Genomic DNA, 18,336 nt, shown 5'->3' with positions numbered 1-18,336 from the left:
GTGTCAGAAAAATTCAGACTGTGGAAAGGCAATTTACTTAATGCTGATAATTCCATATGATTTAATCACTCTAAACCAACAAACATTGATTCCAGTAAATGCAATTGCCTAAACACAGTAAAATACTCTTTATCACATCCGTTGAGGGGAAAACAAAGGAATGGCCTTTCGTAAAATTTTTTAATGGGTATGGCAAGTATCTTATGAGGCAGTGACACACTTGGAAATAACAGGTAAATTAGACAAATTGCCTTTTGTTCTCACTTTAACCAGGATGCTAATAAAGCACTTACTGAAATTTCACAGACATCACTTTAACTTTTCATATCCAGCTGAAGTCAGCAGCAAACCTGTGCTGATTTCAATGGTGTTTACCAGTGGCTTGTACTAAATCAACAAATCTATTGACAATAATACAGAAATAAGGGGTAAGAAATTGTTACCCATTACCTAAAACTAAATTATAATATTAAAAAGTAATTGAGTTATCAAAAGCAATTTACCCTTTCAAGAGATGTTTTAAGCATAATAGAACTGTGTACAAAACAAACTGAAGGAAGGTAATAAACTTACAGATAATTGACATAGGTTTATTGAAAATTATTCTTGTCCAAATTATCCAGGGATTTTTTTTTGCTTGGGATTACAAATCCAAAAGTAATAGCGATTACACAATAAGACTAAAGAACATTGTTCATATTTACTAAATAGTCAACTCTACGGTGAGAAAAAAGAAGTTTAAAAAAATTTAAAATTTAAGTCCCAGGCAAATTTTAGGAACAATGGAAAGAAGGATTTCAATAAGAACTGTGAAAGCTCTGCTACCTTTATATGTGACACAGACAAAAGGCAGTAGTGAATGTACAATTCAGCAAAGGATACTGATACACTGAAGAGGTCATCCAAAAGGCAAAGAAATTATTGAAGGTCTTAAAAGGTGCCATTTTGTCAGAGATCCAGGAGGTCAAACTTTGAATATAACAAAAAGAACTGATATGCTACACATACTGAGGTGGGAGGAGAACCGCATGCTTACAGAGCTTTTTCAGACTGAAACTATGGTTCAAATGTTTATCTATTAGGATAATTAGCAATCAAAACAACTTATATTTTAACAAATTCCTAAGTCCCACACTTCTTAAACACAAAACTTTAAAAACAAACAAACAAACAAATGAGCAAACAAACTCAAAAGGCAGGAACCCTGAGTGATGATGCTACAACCAGGTCTAAATGCATAATCCCAGGCAACTTCCCCAGTCTCAGGATGTTTAGTGATACACTAGTAAAACCCTCAATTTTTGCTTTACCCTTCTTTGTCTTTCAGCCCAAACAGAATCAGTTGTCAGAAATCTCTGCAGAATCAACATTTTTCATTAAGCATAAAGAAAAGTAAGTAATTCGAAACGGTTTGTACAAAATATGTGTTAGGAACAAACAGAATTGCCTCCCAGATAACAGAATCAACTTTTCAAATTAAGCAACAATATCAGCAAGAAAGTGTTTCTCAAGTCCCCATAACTTTGCACTTATGACCATAGTAGCTTTTCCATCACAGAGTGGGATGGGGGATGGCTCCAAAAGAGGGCTGAGAAAAACAGTCCTGTTGGGTCAGCTGGGGTCCTGATCACAGAGCACATGATAAACATTACCTAATAAATAATTTAAAGATAGTACAGAACACAATTCAGTACCTCATTCAGAAGACCTAAACCCAGTCTATATCATGCTACACATAAATTCATAATAAATAATACAATTAAAGTTTCAGAACCCTCTCATATGGTAAAAAGGACATTATTTTAAGTAAGAATCGATTACTAAAATGTGATCATATCCAAGTGGGCTCCATAGCCTGAACACAGCATGAACAAGAAAAGTGAACATAGCTTGAATTCCTTTGACCCCAGTAAATTGTAGCCATTAGTGAGAAAAACCAGGACTGTGCAGCCAAGACATTTACTAAAGTAACATATAAGGCATTGAGTTGGACCATAGGGAGGCCCAAAAGGGCTCAGAGGAAGAGCTCCTGAGCTTGGATCTCACCATCAGGTTTGATCTGACCACACAATTACCCAAACAGTTACCAGGTATCACCACAACAGTGACAGGGACCAGAAAGCACCGAGCACTTTTGGAGGAGCAAAGGCAGATGGGTTCTCTCCCTCCTCCTGCAGGTGTCCAGGAGAAGCATGAGACTCACAGGGGCAGCACAGGAGAACAACTCACCAAAAACCACAGAAGTTACAAACAGTGCAACTGCATTTTTTAAACAACTTGGGGAAATTAATCCATTCGAATTCCATAGAGCCAAATGTTTACAATTTAGAGCAAATTTAGGAATATGTTTTTCATTTACAGCTTACATGACACATTGATATTAGTGTTGGAGACCATTTGCCAAGAGAAATTACAGGCAAAGTTTCAGCAGTTTGTCTCATGAAAAAGCTGACATTTGTCTGTCAAGATGCCTTTTCTTTTGCTTCTCTTTTCAGAATTTTTTGATGAAGTTTACAATCTGATCCTGTAAGGTTTGCAAAACCCTAGTTAAAAGACATTCCTAATAAACATTCTCCACAAGGCATGAGGAATGTCTGTATCCTTCTCAGAAGTAGCTGCAAAATACATTCAGTGGTAAAGCAAAACAATTCAATTTCTGGGGTGTCAGGAGCATTGCAGTATCACTGATCACAAATAATTAAAATTAAGATTGACATATACAAAAAATCTATCAATATTTTCTGAGAGTTTTTAAAAATTGCCTCATATGTAACCTTTCAGCCTTCTGAAAGTAGTTGATCGTGATGACCATCAATTTATACAGCGTGCTGGTCCTCCTTCAGTACATAGGCAGGTGCTCAGTTGGAACAGATAACGTGTGTGCTTCCTGAAGTGGCAGAGTTTCTGATCATATCTCATATTTCAGAGTTTCTGATCATATCTCACTTTCTGTATAGATTAGCTTCCACTAAAACATGGACCTAATTCCTAAAGAAATTAAATTTGTGTTGCAGGAAGAGAAGGCAGCTGATGGTTTTGCTCCATTCTAGTGACTAACTGCCACCAGGAAGGACAGCACAGTCCTGAAGCACTGAATATAAGCTTCAAATCCTTATTTATGCTTGTGACCCTTCAGAGCACTTCCCCATCACCACAAACCTGAAGATCCCAGGCTACCAACATGTTCACTCTCACAAAGAAAAGGACATGATCAGGGAGGGCTCTTCTTGCTATAACATGAGAAGCCAAGTCACACACAGGTGGTCAGATGCTTCAGGGAGCTTTCTGAAGGCCAAGGAACTCCTCAGTGTCCACCCTGCACCTCAGAAGTGACCACATTTCAAACTCACACTCAATAAACACTCTCTGCTTGTCTCCATGATGGAGACACCACAGCCTTTACACAAAGGGTGATGCTGCAGCATCTTTCTTGCCCATTGTGGTTTCCACCAAGTGAACCTGGGATGATCCCCCCATGTCAGAGCCCATCCAGCCTCCAGACCAGCACAAAAACTACAATTTTTCCAACTACCCATCTAGCAGCACGCTCCTTCCAAACCCAGCTCACAACCACAGCTTTCTTTGGGCCATCACGACATCAGGTCTCAGCTGCTTCACCCATGAACAAACACGCCCTGGCTCAGGTGCTCTAAGACAGATGCAAGTGAGCAAAAGGGATTCAAAGGCTTTTGGAAGCGTGTCCCATGTCCTGATGAGCTCTGCTGTTTAATCACATAGTTACAACACAAGAGCAGAGTGTAAATGGTTATGCGATTACATTTAAGAAGAAATATTCTGCATGAAAAAAGAAACAGCCATTTGCTGAGCCACAGATGCCACCACAACATTAAAAACTTTAAGGGGAAGGAATTAAAACATGGAAATGAGGAAGCACACTTCATTGCTGTGGGACTCCTATATAGGTCTGGGTCAGTGGCTGGAGCTGGACACCTGTGGAGGGTGGGAAGGCTGGAGCAGCACCTGCCTGTGCTGCTGGCCAGCCATGGCTCTGCCAGTGCTGGAGGCAGCACTAATCAGGACAGCCAGAGAAAACAGGTCCATTAGATGCAGCCCAGAACACATACGGATACCGAGGCAACGGGCTCATAAACACACCGAAGCCACTAATGCATCCCTAACCTCTGCCTAAGGGATTGAACCTCTTAAAAATACAGCTGATTTGATCTGAAAGCTCCTTTGTAAATGCTACAGCCAGTTGAACAGGCAAGGAAAGTTAAAAAGAAACACTGTATCTTAGAAAAAAGCTCATTGTAGAAACACTATGGCAACTCGGGGAAAAAAGGAGGGAGAAAGAATGGTGATGTATACGGAGAAAATACCACCATTACTAAGGAAAGAAAAAAAAGGGAAACTACACTGTAATTTTAACAGCTTATTATTACTTTCTATTATCATTGCAGGTTATATTTCAGGATATTTTACATCTGCATTTAATGTGAACAAATGTGCATTCACAGCTGGTTGAGATCCAAAATAAGCAAGAACACAGATTTCAGTGTTAAACTGCCACACTTTAATGCCAGTTGGAAGTTTTTTCATTTCCTTCCTCTCACTTGCATCCAGGACTTGCAGAATGTTCCTGACCTGGGCCTCGGTTTTCCTGATGTGTGAAATGTTGATGTAAGGTCCACTTCTTTATTTTCTTGCCCAGCTCCTGCATCTTCACTGCTTGCTTCACTGCAGAAACCAGTGAGCCTTTGGTTGCAGGCCACTGCTCTGGCAGGTGGCAGAAGAAAGGAAAGTTGCTTCAACTAACACCCCGAATCAACAGCAGCAAGGAAAGTGAAGAGGTAAAATCAGGCAATGGGGGAAGAGAGAAAAGTAGGACACCTGAACATTTCTGCCAGCCTCAACTGTGATTGTACAGAAAGCTGACAAGGAAACAGTTAAAGAAATACAAGAAATTTGTGCAGTACCTATGGTGGTGGCTAAGCGGACAACTATTCCTGATGGGAAAAGATGACAAAGAAATGTGTGACTCTAGAGAACTGAATAAGAACAGAGATGGAAAATACACAAAGACAATAGAATCTAAAATAAAATAGGGTACACAACAGGAATATGTATAAAACAGCACAGGCAAATGCAGCAGAGGGAACAGAGAATCTGACAGATAAAAATATGGATTTGAAAAGAATAGAGAAAATAACACCCGCATGGAAAGCAGCAAAATAAGAAAAAATATTTGTGAAAAAACATCTGGAGTCAGGAGCATATTTTAATTTCAGATTTTTTTTTATTCCCCATTTGCTACTCTCATTTTGAACTTTTTTTCCTCCATAAATTGGGGAACCATATGGGAGAATGAACACTTTCACTGTGACTGACCACCACTGACATAGTAATTACAGAGGATGTTCAGGTACATTTAGGTACACTAAGCTGTAAACAACGTGAAGACTGCAAGAAAGGAGACTGACATAGGCAAGGAGTGGCCCTCCTTTCTGACAACCTATGTATTTTAAATTATTTCTCCCCCTGTGTCCCCATACCTCCTTTAACATTTCTCAAATGTATAATACACATAAGAGCTAATTTTACCACAGGGGCCTGCTTTAGATATTAGAAGAGGTGCAGTTTTGAACACCAAACTGATATTTTTTCAGAGGATAACTAAAATCTTGAACCTTGCTGCTTACAAGAATTTAACTACTTTTCAACTCTAGAGCTACTATGGTCTAAATATACTCACAGAATATAACATGGAGAGTAAGAACTGCAAAAAAAAAATATTTACAATGTTCTGAATGAAACATTTTTTCACAGGAATGATAATTAAAAATACATTTTAAATGTTGCTCTGGTATACCTGGCCCTCTGTTTATTTGATGCTTGGCTCTCTGTTAATTTATTTTTATATCTGCAAATTATATTGCAGAGGTAGTTTAAAAGTTGATTTAGATACCATGATAGCAGCCAAACATCCTGATTTCTTTGCAGCCTTCTTCTTTTCATTTTGCACAACTTTTGACAGAATGTCTCTTATGTTATAAAAAGTGAAGCTCTTCAAGAAAAGTTAATATTAAGTTGGATTTTGGCACTCTTAAGAATAATAAGAAAGCATTTTGACAGTCTTACCATACACATACTTGTGCAATATCATCCAAGACAATAAAGGAATCACATAAAAATGGCACTCAGTTCAAAACAGATAAAATGCTAAACATATGTTTGTGTGTCTATGTGCATAAACAAAAATTCTACCTACAAGTTTCCTTAAACATCCAAAGCTGCAGCTCACAAAATCAAAGCCTTAACTTCTCTTTTCATAGACCATTAGTAAGTGTGTTTACTTTTTTTAAGATGACCTGAAATTCATACTGTAAGGACAATACTGATGTTTTAGAAACTAACTGTGACCACACCATTAACCCGCCAAATTAAAATAGGTTTGTGCAGCCTACTCTCAGTAAGGTATAAATAAGTATACAAAATTTCTACTTCCAAGAAACATTTCCGTGTCAAGGATTTGGTGTTTTTCAGCAGGAAATTCTTCCTCTATAACTGTTTTAAAATACAGTTGTTGTAAAATCATACTTCTAAAGCAGCCCCTTGCCTTCTCCTTCCAGCAGCACAGTGTCTCCACTGTCTATAACCAGCAGGGATTCACATGTGCTTTTTAACTAATGTCAGTGCATGTAAAGAAATTGCCACTGTTTCAAGTTTATTTACAAGTGAAAAAAATGAACCTCAAACTTGAGTGGGTGTCATTGCAACCTGAATGGTTCATCTTTACAGCAGAAAAACTTGCAGCAATTGCATGCAAACTCTTACACCAAACCACAAAACATTATGTTCAATTATTAGGAGCTGAATTACTTAACAAAACACTTCTATTTACTCTATTATTTATTCTCTTTTCACTTCAGGACAGAAAACCAAAGCAACTCCTATCTTAAAACAGCTGTGCTAAAAGACTACTTCAAAAACTCATTAGTGAAAGCCACACACCAGATTTCACTGTAAGTTTACTATTATTCAATCCTTCCTCATGGACTCAAGTTCACATTGCTACTGCCCTGACAATACTTCTCTGTTCCAAAAGGCTGTAAACACATCTGGAGAAACTTAATTCCCACATACTCATTGTTTTTTGAGGATTAGCTGTTGTGCAATTGATGTATCTTTGGTACTTTTTGCTTGGTTATTAAAATGCTCAGAGCTACCAGTTGTTGGGAAATCCACCTTTTAATATCCTAGGATGCTCCGTGTGAACTTTGTAATTTGCCTTTTCAGTAAACTGGCAGAAGCAAGGCCATACCTGGAGGGCTGCGTTCAGTTCTGGGCTCCTGAGAACAAGAGAGACACGGAGCTCCTGAAGCAAGTCCAGCAGAAGGCAACAAAGATGATTAAAGGACAGGGGCATTTCTCTTAGGAGGAAAAGCTGAGAGAGTTGGGCCAGTTCAGCCTTGAGAAGAGACAACTGAGAGGGGACCTCACCAGTGTCTCCAAGAATCTGAAGGCAGGGTGCCCAGAGGATGGACCAGGCTCTTTTTGGGGCTGCCAAGCAATAGGACAAGAGGCAACATGCAGAAACTGATGCACAGGAAGTTCCACCTGAATATGAGGAAGAACTTCTTTAGTGTACAGGTGACCAAGCACTGGAACAGATTGTCCAGAGAGGTTGTGGAGTCTCCCTCACTGGAGATATTCAGAAACCATCTGGACACAATCCTGTGCCATGTGCTCTAGGATAACCCTGCATGGGTAGAATGGTTGGACCAGATGACCCACTGTGGTCCCTTTCAACCTGAACCATTCTGAGATTCTGCAAAGTGAAATTATGCTACTAAAAGGATAGTTTTACTGGAATAGGTACCAAGTAGTAACAATAGGAATATCAAACCTACAAAGCTACTCAAGAAAGTAACAGAAGAACCTAAAATATACTATTACAAATTAATTCAATATCGAACATTGTATTTTTGCTATAATATATCCTCTAAAAACTCTACTGGAAAATTCCATTTCACAGGCACCAGGTCTTGGACAAATGTAGTGTAAGATACAGTCATTACTTACTGGTTTAGTGTCACATCTAAGATGAAAGATGATCCAAAAGCATCAACCTGGAAGCTGGCTCGAGCAATGTGGGTAGACTGCAATATGGAAAAGACTGGAATTATTATTTAGTCATGGCAAAACCTTTTGTACTGGTTTGAGAATGCAGAAACAAAATATATACAGTAAGTAAAAATATGTCATTAACCAAATAAAATTGCATTGAAACAGACAAAGCAGTCTATGATAATGAATAAAAGATCAGTTTTCTGAATCAATGAGACTTATTCAAGAATTCCCAACAACACAATCTGTGACTCAGAGCAGCCCCCCATCTTAACCCATCCATGCCATAGGAAACGCCTCTTCAAATTCCCATCCTGGGCAAAACCCAGCAAAGGGAAGTGAGACCTCCCCTGGCTCACATGTTCCTTACAGTGACTCTGGACACAGACCAGCGAGAACAGCTGAGAAATTTCTGGCTTGGTCAGACAACTGTACTCTCACAAATCTCACCGACACTGCCTGAAAGAAACTGTTCATTCACGCAGACTCTCATACAGCGAGGGGATAGCAATGGGCTAAAATATAATTAGCTGCATTTTCTCTAAAGATCTGACTCACAACCCTCTAAAAGTTTCCCAAAACTTCAAACCCTTAAGCAGTTACTAAAACCAAAGAAAAATGGGTGGTAGAGAAACAGCTTGCTTGCTTGCTTGCTTTTCTTCTTTTCTTTACCATATATTCTCCCCAAACTAGTTCCTTTAATTGAGTCCTATAGCAGGCAAACATGGGAACACTTCATAACTCCCAACTGCCAGAAACAAGAGGTTTTTTCTGGTAGTAGTGGAAGAAAATATTCAGCTATCCAATAGAAATGCAACACTTGTTTCTAGACCTGAAAACACCCGAGAAAGGGAACAGCCATGTTATTTAACCAATTAATTAGAAAAGCTACTTGGAGACATTTTGGAACAGTATCAACTTTGTTCCTATTTTGTTTCCATTGAAATGTGCGCATTAAGATTTGAAGCATGTAGACAGAGGACCTAAGAGGAAACACTGAAGAGCCACTTACAACTCTAAACTACACTTCTCCAAATAAATATAATACAGGATAGTACAACTGTAACAAATTATTTCTTGAAAACTCTGGGAAACACAGGACAGAATGGGATAATGTGAATCATCAAATTAACTCTTTCTAAAACTACTGGCAAGCTTTAAATAGGCAATAAATCCAGAAGAGCTGAGAATACCAGCTTCCTTGGAAAAGAACAGCAGCAATGCAAAGGAAAGTTGAGGGAATCACGACATTTTTGTTTATTACATCTTTTAGTTGCCCTACAGCAAAATTTTCTTGTTATGTCTACATATATAAGCATGAGTATTAATAAACAAAAAAGACAACAACCACAAATACACATACACAAACAGATGAATCCTTTAAAAAACCCAGAAGTCAGGACAGTTTCTCTTACTAGAGGATGCTCAGGCTGAGGGCCCTCTAGAAAAGTGCCTGGCTGTGTCACTGCTGTGGAGATGCATGCAAAATCACACGACAAGAAATTCTACATATTTACATTATACTTCAGAAGGATGCAGTAAAACTGGAAAGCTCCTTAGAAGGAGATATCCTGTTGTCTATCCCTACTACATCTAACCTGCTTTACAACACAGGCCACCAAGTCTTTGCTAAGTGGTTCTTGTAATTTCTGGATACTTTATCATCTTTTTTGAACAAATGTATAATTTTTCACCAAATGAATATATATATATACACACACATTACATATAGTTTACCTTATCTGGGTAAATAATAGGTGGTTAATTACCATCAATATTAAAAGCTTACCTTCTAACAAAAAAAAAGCATAAAGAAATTAAAAAGCAAATAAACAAACAAAAAAAAATACACATCCAGCTGGCATCTGCAATGACACCCACAGAATGTAAGGACACCCACTGCACATATGGCACCCACATGCAGGACCATAATTTAGCTGCTTCTGGCCTGCAGCAGCTAGTGCAACCATAAATACAGCAAAAACAACCATCAGCAAATTATCACATTACCATTGTTGTTTCTTTTCCACCTTTCAGGCAGCAGAGTCTGCTTTGAATGATTTTAAAATTTCATCTTCTCTTGCTAGATGTGAATTTTCAGGCTGCTGTTCACAAACAGGATGTGACAGGCCAAGAATCAAGTAAGGTACAAGGGACCAATGGCAGTTCTGTCATTCCCTTGTTCCACTGCAGCCCATTTGCTGACCTTAGCTAACCTCCATTCATCCACCTGCACTGCAGCAACTGCTTTCTCATCAAAGGAGTAAGAACAGCCCAGTCCTTTGATTCTCATCATTACATTATTAACTGCAAAGAACATTCTACAGCATTTTAGTATTCCTGCTTGTTAACAACATAGCTACATATGCCATCATTTAGATCTCTGCACAGAGTATAACCAAGACTTCTATTTGACCGTATGCTGGTACCAGAAGAGAATTGGTGAGTAAGAAAGAATATAAAAAGTCTAGCTTGGATTTCTAAATGCACATATATTAAATGTAACATTTGTCATTAAAATATAACCACTTCAGAGCCCATATGAGCAAAAAATTACTCTATTGTTTCAGTTTGGTTTGGCTTTTAACTGCTAGGTACATTGCACCATATCGATTTGGTCTGGGAGATTTCCTCTTGAACACATCTCCAAGATAAACAACTACAAGCTAATGTATTTCTAAGGTGACCCTGGACCACAGCTATTCCCTGACAGAAACTGTTAATGTGGATTTAAGGGAGAAAATACGTATGAATAAATATGAAAAACATTACACAGATGTAACCACTCCCCAAGATACATGATGCCAATGCAGAAACTTACCATTAAGTTTAAGCTCAAGTGCAATCAAGTGTATCTCAAGGGTATTTCAAGCCTACCAAGATACAAAGACATTCTGGATAGCCTGACAAACTCATCTCTTTCCAGAAATTGCATCCCTTCCTGATGCATGTTTGTAAAGCACTGTCACACTGTACACTGTGGGCTGCTGCCAAAAACGAACAGTTCTGCCCTATCCTGGCAATGTGCTCCCACCAACTCTCCCTTGTCAGCTCATGTGGCTAGCCAGCAAGTCAGATCAGCAGCAGAACACTAATCACCACTTGGAGATTTGTCTGGTTTTTGTCAGTCAAATAAACTGATCTAAACAAACCACAAGGTAGATGCAATAGTAAGAAGTCGAAGGGGACACCCAAGAGAGAACGAAGAGGAAGAATCTGTCTTCCTCTCATCCACCGTAACAAAAAACTGCACCATAATAGAATTCCAGACAATTCATTTTTTAGGTTACCAGTTTTTCTAAATATCTGGTTAAGAACCACAAAATAAAGAAATGGATTTTTAAAAAGTCCAAAAAAGACCAAAAAGTCTTGGGTCTACATTATCTTTAAGCACACCTACCTGCCCACTCAGTGAATAGGTAAAATGGCCAGCTGCAAAGGAGCTTACGTTCATGGACATACATCAATGAAAGAACCCAAAGAGAGGAAATAAGTACTTTTCCATCTACACCACCTCAGTCAAGCAGAAGTAACAAGAAAAACACCCACAAAGCTTTCTCTAAACCACTGAAGCAAGACAACAAACTACGTCATTCAGTTCTGAAACCCAGGAACTCTCTCAGAAAATGTGAGGCTTTTGCAACAACCATCAGCTTGACACATCAGTGGCTGACAACTGAGTCATGAAAAGGGAGTTCCTGGAGACCAGAAGATGCACTCAGTGCAGGACATGAACAAGAGCCAGGAAAGGAGAATTGAAGAACTTAATGGCAGAGCGCAATGCAATGCCTCCAACACAGTCAAGAGGTTCTGAAATTTTTATGTCGTGCAACTGAAGAAGAAAAATACCAATAACAGCTCTGAAATTAGCTGCTTCAGGTGCAGTACTTAGTACTTAGTGGTGCATAAATTGCACTGACCTGCAAGGCCCACTACAGAAAACACTGAACACCCCATGCACCTAATGCAACTATGCAGAGCTAACTTCTGTTAAAGACTGAAGTTTAAGCATGCCAGTGAATGTCTGAAAGGAATCAAGAGTAAATGGAGTGGAAAAGATTATTTCAAATCACTAAGCACAAAGATATTTTATCTAAAGCAAAGATTAAAAGCTTGAATTCTACAAAAACAAAAGTGGTACGCAAACCTTCCTGCCAAACCAAGAGCAATGTGATTCCAATTATTTTAAATCACCTGCTCCATGCCTCAGGGATCACTGCAGTAATAGAGGAGATGGACAATCAGTACCAAATATGACTATTTATTACTACAAACAAACAACAGAATAATGATGTCCCTTTGGTACTCCTGCTGGGGATCAGCTTTCTCCAGAAACTGGCCCCAAAGAATGAGCATCTGCAAAGGGAACAAACGCACATGAACTAAACCAGCACACATCACTGCAGATCAGCATCAGTGCACTGCTCTGGAGCTAACCTTAAATGTCTCTCAAAGATTTTCATTTCAAATAGCGCAAATATCTTAACCACCAGTGAAACATTTACAAACTATGCACTTTCCGGAATAATCAAACTAACAAGAATTTTAAAGGGAAAAATTTAGACATTTTCCTCACATTGTGTATAATTAGCTGAGTATTGAAAGCAGCACAGTAACATGATGACTAATATTTTTCCTCAAAAAATAAGGAAAAATAATTAAAAACTTGTTGTGATTAATGCGCAATTCCTCATAACATATTTCTTCCTAGAGAAGTATCCTTAATAAAGCACTTAGATGTTTTTAAATAAGTTTTGCTGGAAGAGATTACAAAAATTTCTGTCAAAAATGAACAAAGTCTTGTAAAAAATTGAGGAGAAAATCCTATTTATATGTTTGCCCTTTTATGTAAAAAATTTCTATTTACTACTATATATAGCATTTCGAATTAAAAGATTCTGATCAATTTTGTCAAAAGAAAAGCATCAAGAAAATCAGGAGATACAATAATACAGGATGTCACAGGAAGAAAAAACTTTAAAAGTGTGCTTCAGTGCTTGTAGGAACAATGAGATTTTATAGCAGATACTTCATGAGTCAGTCACATTTACAAAGTAATAGATTCCTTAGATATTAGTTTAATTTTCCCTCCCCCGTTTCATAGAATAGAAACCTCAGCTTGTTGACAGTCCCTTAAGTGTGTATGAAACAACGTAAGTTATCTTAAGTTCAGTAAGGACACAGATAAGCCAATGGGAAATCAAAATAAATATATTCATGAAATTAAATGAAAAATACACTAAAAATTTTATGTAGATTTACCTACATTTGCTGTTTTGAAAATAATTATTACAAATAAATTTATGCTAGAGTAGAGAAATACAGCGCCAATTAGCACTCTATAACAGGACACATAAAATGTACACACTCTAAAAAGAAAATTTTCAGCCTCAGTTTTGTTGCAATAAATCCAGAGCTATGCAGTATATTGTTGCTTTATGTAAAATAAGAAATCTCTTCAAAAAAATATTTTTTTCATTTGTACTGGGGAGAAAAAAATAATTAAAACTTTGCTAAGAGACAAAATTCAGAAATAAGCCTAGGTCTAATATTAAAAATATGTATTCCAAGTCAAAGAATCTTCTTTCAAAAATACACAATAAAATATAACTGCAACATTATTTCCTCAGGTCTTCTCTATTGCCATTTGAAAATATCTAACTTTACTCAAAAGTTCAGGATCACTGAACTGGATCCACATATCATAGCATATTAAACAACGGCAAAATCTCTTTTTTTTATTTTCCCTAGCATTATCATAATATTTATAGGCACTTATTTACTGCATTAATCATCAATATTTGACATTCTTCATCCAAGCTCTCTCTTTTTATCCAATGCATAAATCTAAATATCTTTGGGGCATTTGGCGGGGCGGAGTTTATTTAATGAAGAAACTGCAGAATAGGATCATGGTTTGATAAAAACGTTTTCACAACTACCTCTTTGGGGCACATTTAGTAAATCAGTTATTTATTCTGAAGAAAAGCTAGAAATAAGAATATATTTTAATAGATGCATGTTCATTTTTAAGTCCTGGATCACACATCTGCTCTCCATGCCAAGTGAGGGTGGAGCACAGCGAGAGCTAAACACCATCAGCTAGAGCATAGTGCCAAGGCCCAGTTCCTTGTGGTAGTAAACATGACCTAAAATAGCTTTTCTCCATATAAACATCATCGTATCAATGAACTCAAACTCAGAAGCAAGAACCGCTTGTACCTCTAAAATGCCAGTAATTAGTCTTCCCAGTAGGAAAAAAAAAAAAAATCACAACAAACCCCCCTATTTTGTTTATTTGTGTGTTTGAACACAGACACTGTTTGAATTTACTCAGTATATATGGGGGAAGAGCACAAGGGAAAAAAGCCCCAAGCACAAACTGATGCAAGAGGTTACACAGGTGTCACTGCTGCAGAGTCAGTGCCTGGGTAGCGGCATGGATCCTTCTGAAAGCTTCTCTTCCTGCCCTCCTTCCTCACCTCCACTTCATCTTTCTCAAAAATTCACCCTAGGTTAAATGCTAAGTGGAACAATGAAGAGAGGAAAACTATTGGGCTGTCACTGCCAGTAAATTTAGCACGAGCTACCATTTGATCTCACACATTTAATAAGACAAATTTGGGCAACTGAATGGGCAAGATGCTGCTTCCCAAGAGGCAATCTAACACTTGTTTCCAACACCAGTAAAGCCCTGTGTCACCAGATCTCACACTCGTTGTGCTTTTAAGTGTAGAGGATGATGTTAATTTGAGTCTGAAATTTTGTTTATAAGTTTTGATTTCCTATGAGACTAATTACTGCAAGTCTTCAAATCACTGTGAAAGGAAGAACTGCAAGAACTTTCGGAAAGTCAATTTTTTTTCCCCTTTTTCTGACAGGGAAGCAGCAAGAATTCATGTATAAAAGATTACATTCAACTAGAGTGCCAGAGGTCTTGAATGTATCACTACTGGGGCAAAACCAGAAAACTGGTTACTGCTCAATCTCATGTTTATAAAACTCAAAAAGGTTCTTCATCAAATACTAATGGCCAGGGGAAATATGATCAAATAGGTTGTTATAAGTGTGATTAATCAAGTACAAGGTTATATACAGAAAACAAAGAAAAGTCATGAAAGAAAATTTGAAAAGTTCAGAATCTTTTGCTGCCATTATTCATGCAAAACTTTGACAACCACACTCCTTAAACTAAGACAGGGAGCAGAGCAAACAAAGACTCACCCTGTGACCTAGAAACACCAGTTTCCATTGCTCCCCACAGTGACTGTAGTTTTCAGAAAGCCAGATCTAACAGAAAAATCAACGTACAGGCATGCCTAGGAGTCAGAAAAAATACTACAGCAGCAGCAGTGCAACGTGTTCCATCTGTATCACTCAGCAGCCCAGGACCTGGCTGCAATCAGAGGGGGAAACTACTTTGTGAAGAAACATGAGACCAGAGGGAAAGGACTCCAACAAGGACAATCCAGCCTCAGTAAAACACCCTGGCAGTTTCAAGTGGGCAGAACGAGACGCTGCTCGTGCACAGCTGCAGCGCAAGAGGCAAACAACCAGCACATCACTCATCTGCAGGGGACAGGACAAAACAAGGGCAGCAAGCACGTGCTGTGGGCAGCCCTTGAGCATGAACCCATCTGCATCTCTGTGTCATCTCTCTGGAGAAAGGACTATTGTCCAAGAACACCATTTAGGCAAGAAGGAAAACTCAACGGATCCAACAGTCAGGAGGAGAGAAGGCATTTCCTTTGCTGAAGCAGATGGTGCCTTGAGGTCATTTTTAGCTACATGTTTTCCAAGCTCTGAAAGGAATCAATAACATTTAAAGGCCCCCTTTTCAGCATCTCTTGTAGTCTTCAGAAATGAAGGAACAGAGTTCCACTACAGAGAAATCCAAAGTAAGCTACAATCTACCTGAAGCTGCCTTTACATTACAAATAAAGCACCCAGATGTAGTAAAAGGAGTCCAGACTAACTTTGCTCCTTTATACCCATATATCAGTGTAACAGTGACCAAACCTATTTTCAGCAACACAGTGACATATTCCAAACATTTTCAACTGGTTTTACATTCAGTTTACATACAAATGAAAGCTTACCATACAAATGAAAGCTTACCACCAAAAGATTAGCTCTGCCCACTGGAAGTAACAAGCACTCTGACACCTAAAGCCATGGTTAACTTCTCCCAGGAATGGACTCTGGGCACCAACAGAAAGTTTACCAACATCCTGTCAGTATTAGAGGCTAACAAAAGCTTGACAAAACTTGCAGACTCTTAGGCATGCCAATACATTGCTCAATCAATTCCACAGATAATACGCTTTAAATATTACTCACGCTCTACATTCAAGTATCAAAGTCCTGCTTCAAGTTGAAAAGTGCAAGAAAAGCAAATTTCAAAACTCTTTTTCCCCTTGATACAGCCTAGGAGACCAAAATGAATCAACATTTTCACTGTATATATTTTCTGAAACAACTGATGGATGGATTTTTTTCATTCCCACAGAATTGCAGGAGTTGAAATACTCTAAGGACACATTTCTGGAACAGAGTGTATTCCTACATACTGCTACTCTTCTGGGCAATTTCTGAGCTAAGTCAGGGCTCTAGCCTCCACATTCCTCCACATCACACTTTCATTAGAAGGCACTTACCCACAAAAATTTTTTTAAACTTTGTATTAATGCCACATTTTGGAGTATGCTTTTTCTAAAGCATGTCCCTTGCTACAGTTCTTTGGTAACACCCATTTAACTTAAAAACAAGGAAGAAAGAGAGACTTAAGAGTGAATTTAGCCTAAGTAGACAAACCTGAGCTGGTCAAATTACCAGATGAATCACCAAATTTCGTTATCTGGGGGCAAATGCATAGCAACAATGTCATGTTTTTAACTTGCTTTAACTTACTCCAATTTTCAAGCTGGACTCCTAGTGACTCAACAGTTAAAACAGCTCTATGTCGTTTGCCACTTTCTGTGATTTCTTCATAATTCTTCAATTTCAGGTGACACTGACTTTTCACTTGGATTTACCCAACCAGCCAAGCCCCATCATGGCAGTGCATGCCACAGCCTTGCAGAACACAGCCTGACCATGCGTACGTGCACTTCAGCCACCTTTCTGTTCAGCTTAACAATAAAGTTTCGGGGAAAAAAACATAAGCCTTCCTCCACACAGTCCTCCCACTAAAGTACTAAAAGCTTGCACAGATGTAATCTTCAGTGTCCAAAGCTCTCATCTGCACTGAACATGCTTCCATCTGAGGAGAGTGGTGTTGTTCCACATCCACGCTTGGCTGTAGCTCAGCACAGCTGCTGCTGCACAGTTCACCCCTGCAGCAATGATTTCTCCTCTGCAGATTAATGCAACTATTGCAGTGGCTCCAGAAGAGCACTATCAGGGAGCATCTGCAGCTATGAAGAGCTAAATTTTATGCGACAGACCTCTGCAATCCTGTATGTGCTCCAAAAGACATCTCCACAGAACAGCGTATCCATACACTATCTAGGAGAACACTGGCAAGGCAAAGGAAAGAAGGGAACTAGAGGGGCATTGAAGGCTTTCTTGTCTGAAAGTTTTCCACAGACAATTTTAGCAAATTTGGCATTGTATAAAATTAATTACATAAGTCAAAAGCAAAGAAAAGGAAGACAGGATGGGAGCCACGGTAATTTTTGGAGACACTGAATACAGCGGTTTTGGTTAACATGCAAGAAACAATTACACTATTTCTAGAAAAAAACAATCCTGAAAAAATATTATCTAGTGATGAAAACACTGAAACGTATCAGTAGATGAAGAGAAAGATAGATTGCATAGGAAGACACCAAAATCCTGTGTCCAGTCTTGATCCTCTGACCGTATTGGATTTCATCCTCTACATGCACAGACTGAGAGAATACACATGGGCCTGGGCTGGCAACTAAATCATCTGACATGTGAGCTACTTCCCATGAAGCAGAAGAACAGTCTGCTTGGGAGAGGCAGCCTTGGCTCAAACCCATGGGAGTGGAAGACAAGGATCCTCGTCTGCCATCCTCTCCAGGGGAGAAACCCGGCAGAAGGCAGCAATAAGTGGAAGGACCACAAGTCTCAGCAGAGCTAACTGGAGAGGGAAAAGCACTGAGCCAGTGCTAGCTAGAAGGACCCACAATTTACAGGCCTGAACCTTATCAGGCTTTTAAAGATTTTGTACAGTTTGATTGACCTTTAAGCAGTGTTTGACAGGATAACTGTGATAATGTT

General features: G+C 38.6%; 1 protein-coding gene across 1 annotated transcript in view; it reads right to left on the bottom strand.

The window, feature by feature from the left end:
• The window catches only part of ADAM22 (ADAM metallopeptidase domain 22), a 128,813-nt gene that overhangs the window by 104,439 nt on the left and 6,038 nt on the right, over positions 1–18,336 (bottom strand). Inside the window, exon 3 of the mRNA XM_041466624.1 lies at positions 8,044–8,120. Coding sequence (XP_041322558.1) covers positions 8,044–8,120 — 77 coding nt within the window. The remainder of the gene's footprint in view (positions 1–8,043; positions 8,121–18,336) is intronic.

The sequence above is a fragment of the Pyrgilauda ruficollis genome, unplaced genomic scaffold, assembly GCF_017590135.1.
Source record: "Pyrgilauda ruficollis isolate IOZ18807 unplaced genomic scaffold, ASM1759013v1 scaffold2, whole genome shotgun sequence".
NCBI classification, from domain to species: domain Eukaryota; kingdom Metazoa; phylum Chordata; class Aves; order Passeriformes; family Passeridae; genus Pyrgilauda; species Pyrgilauda ruficollis.
Note: the sequence above shows the minus strand (reverse complement) of the source record. Positions and strands in the feature narration are given on the sequence as shown.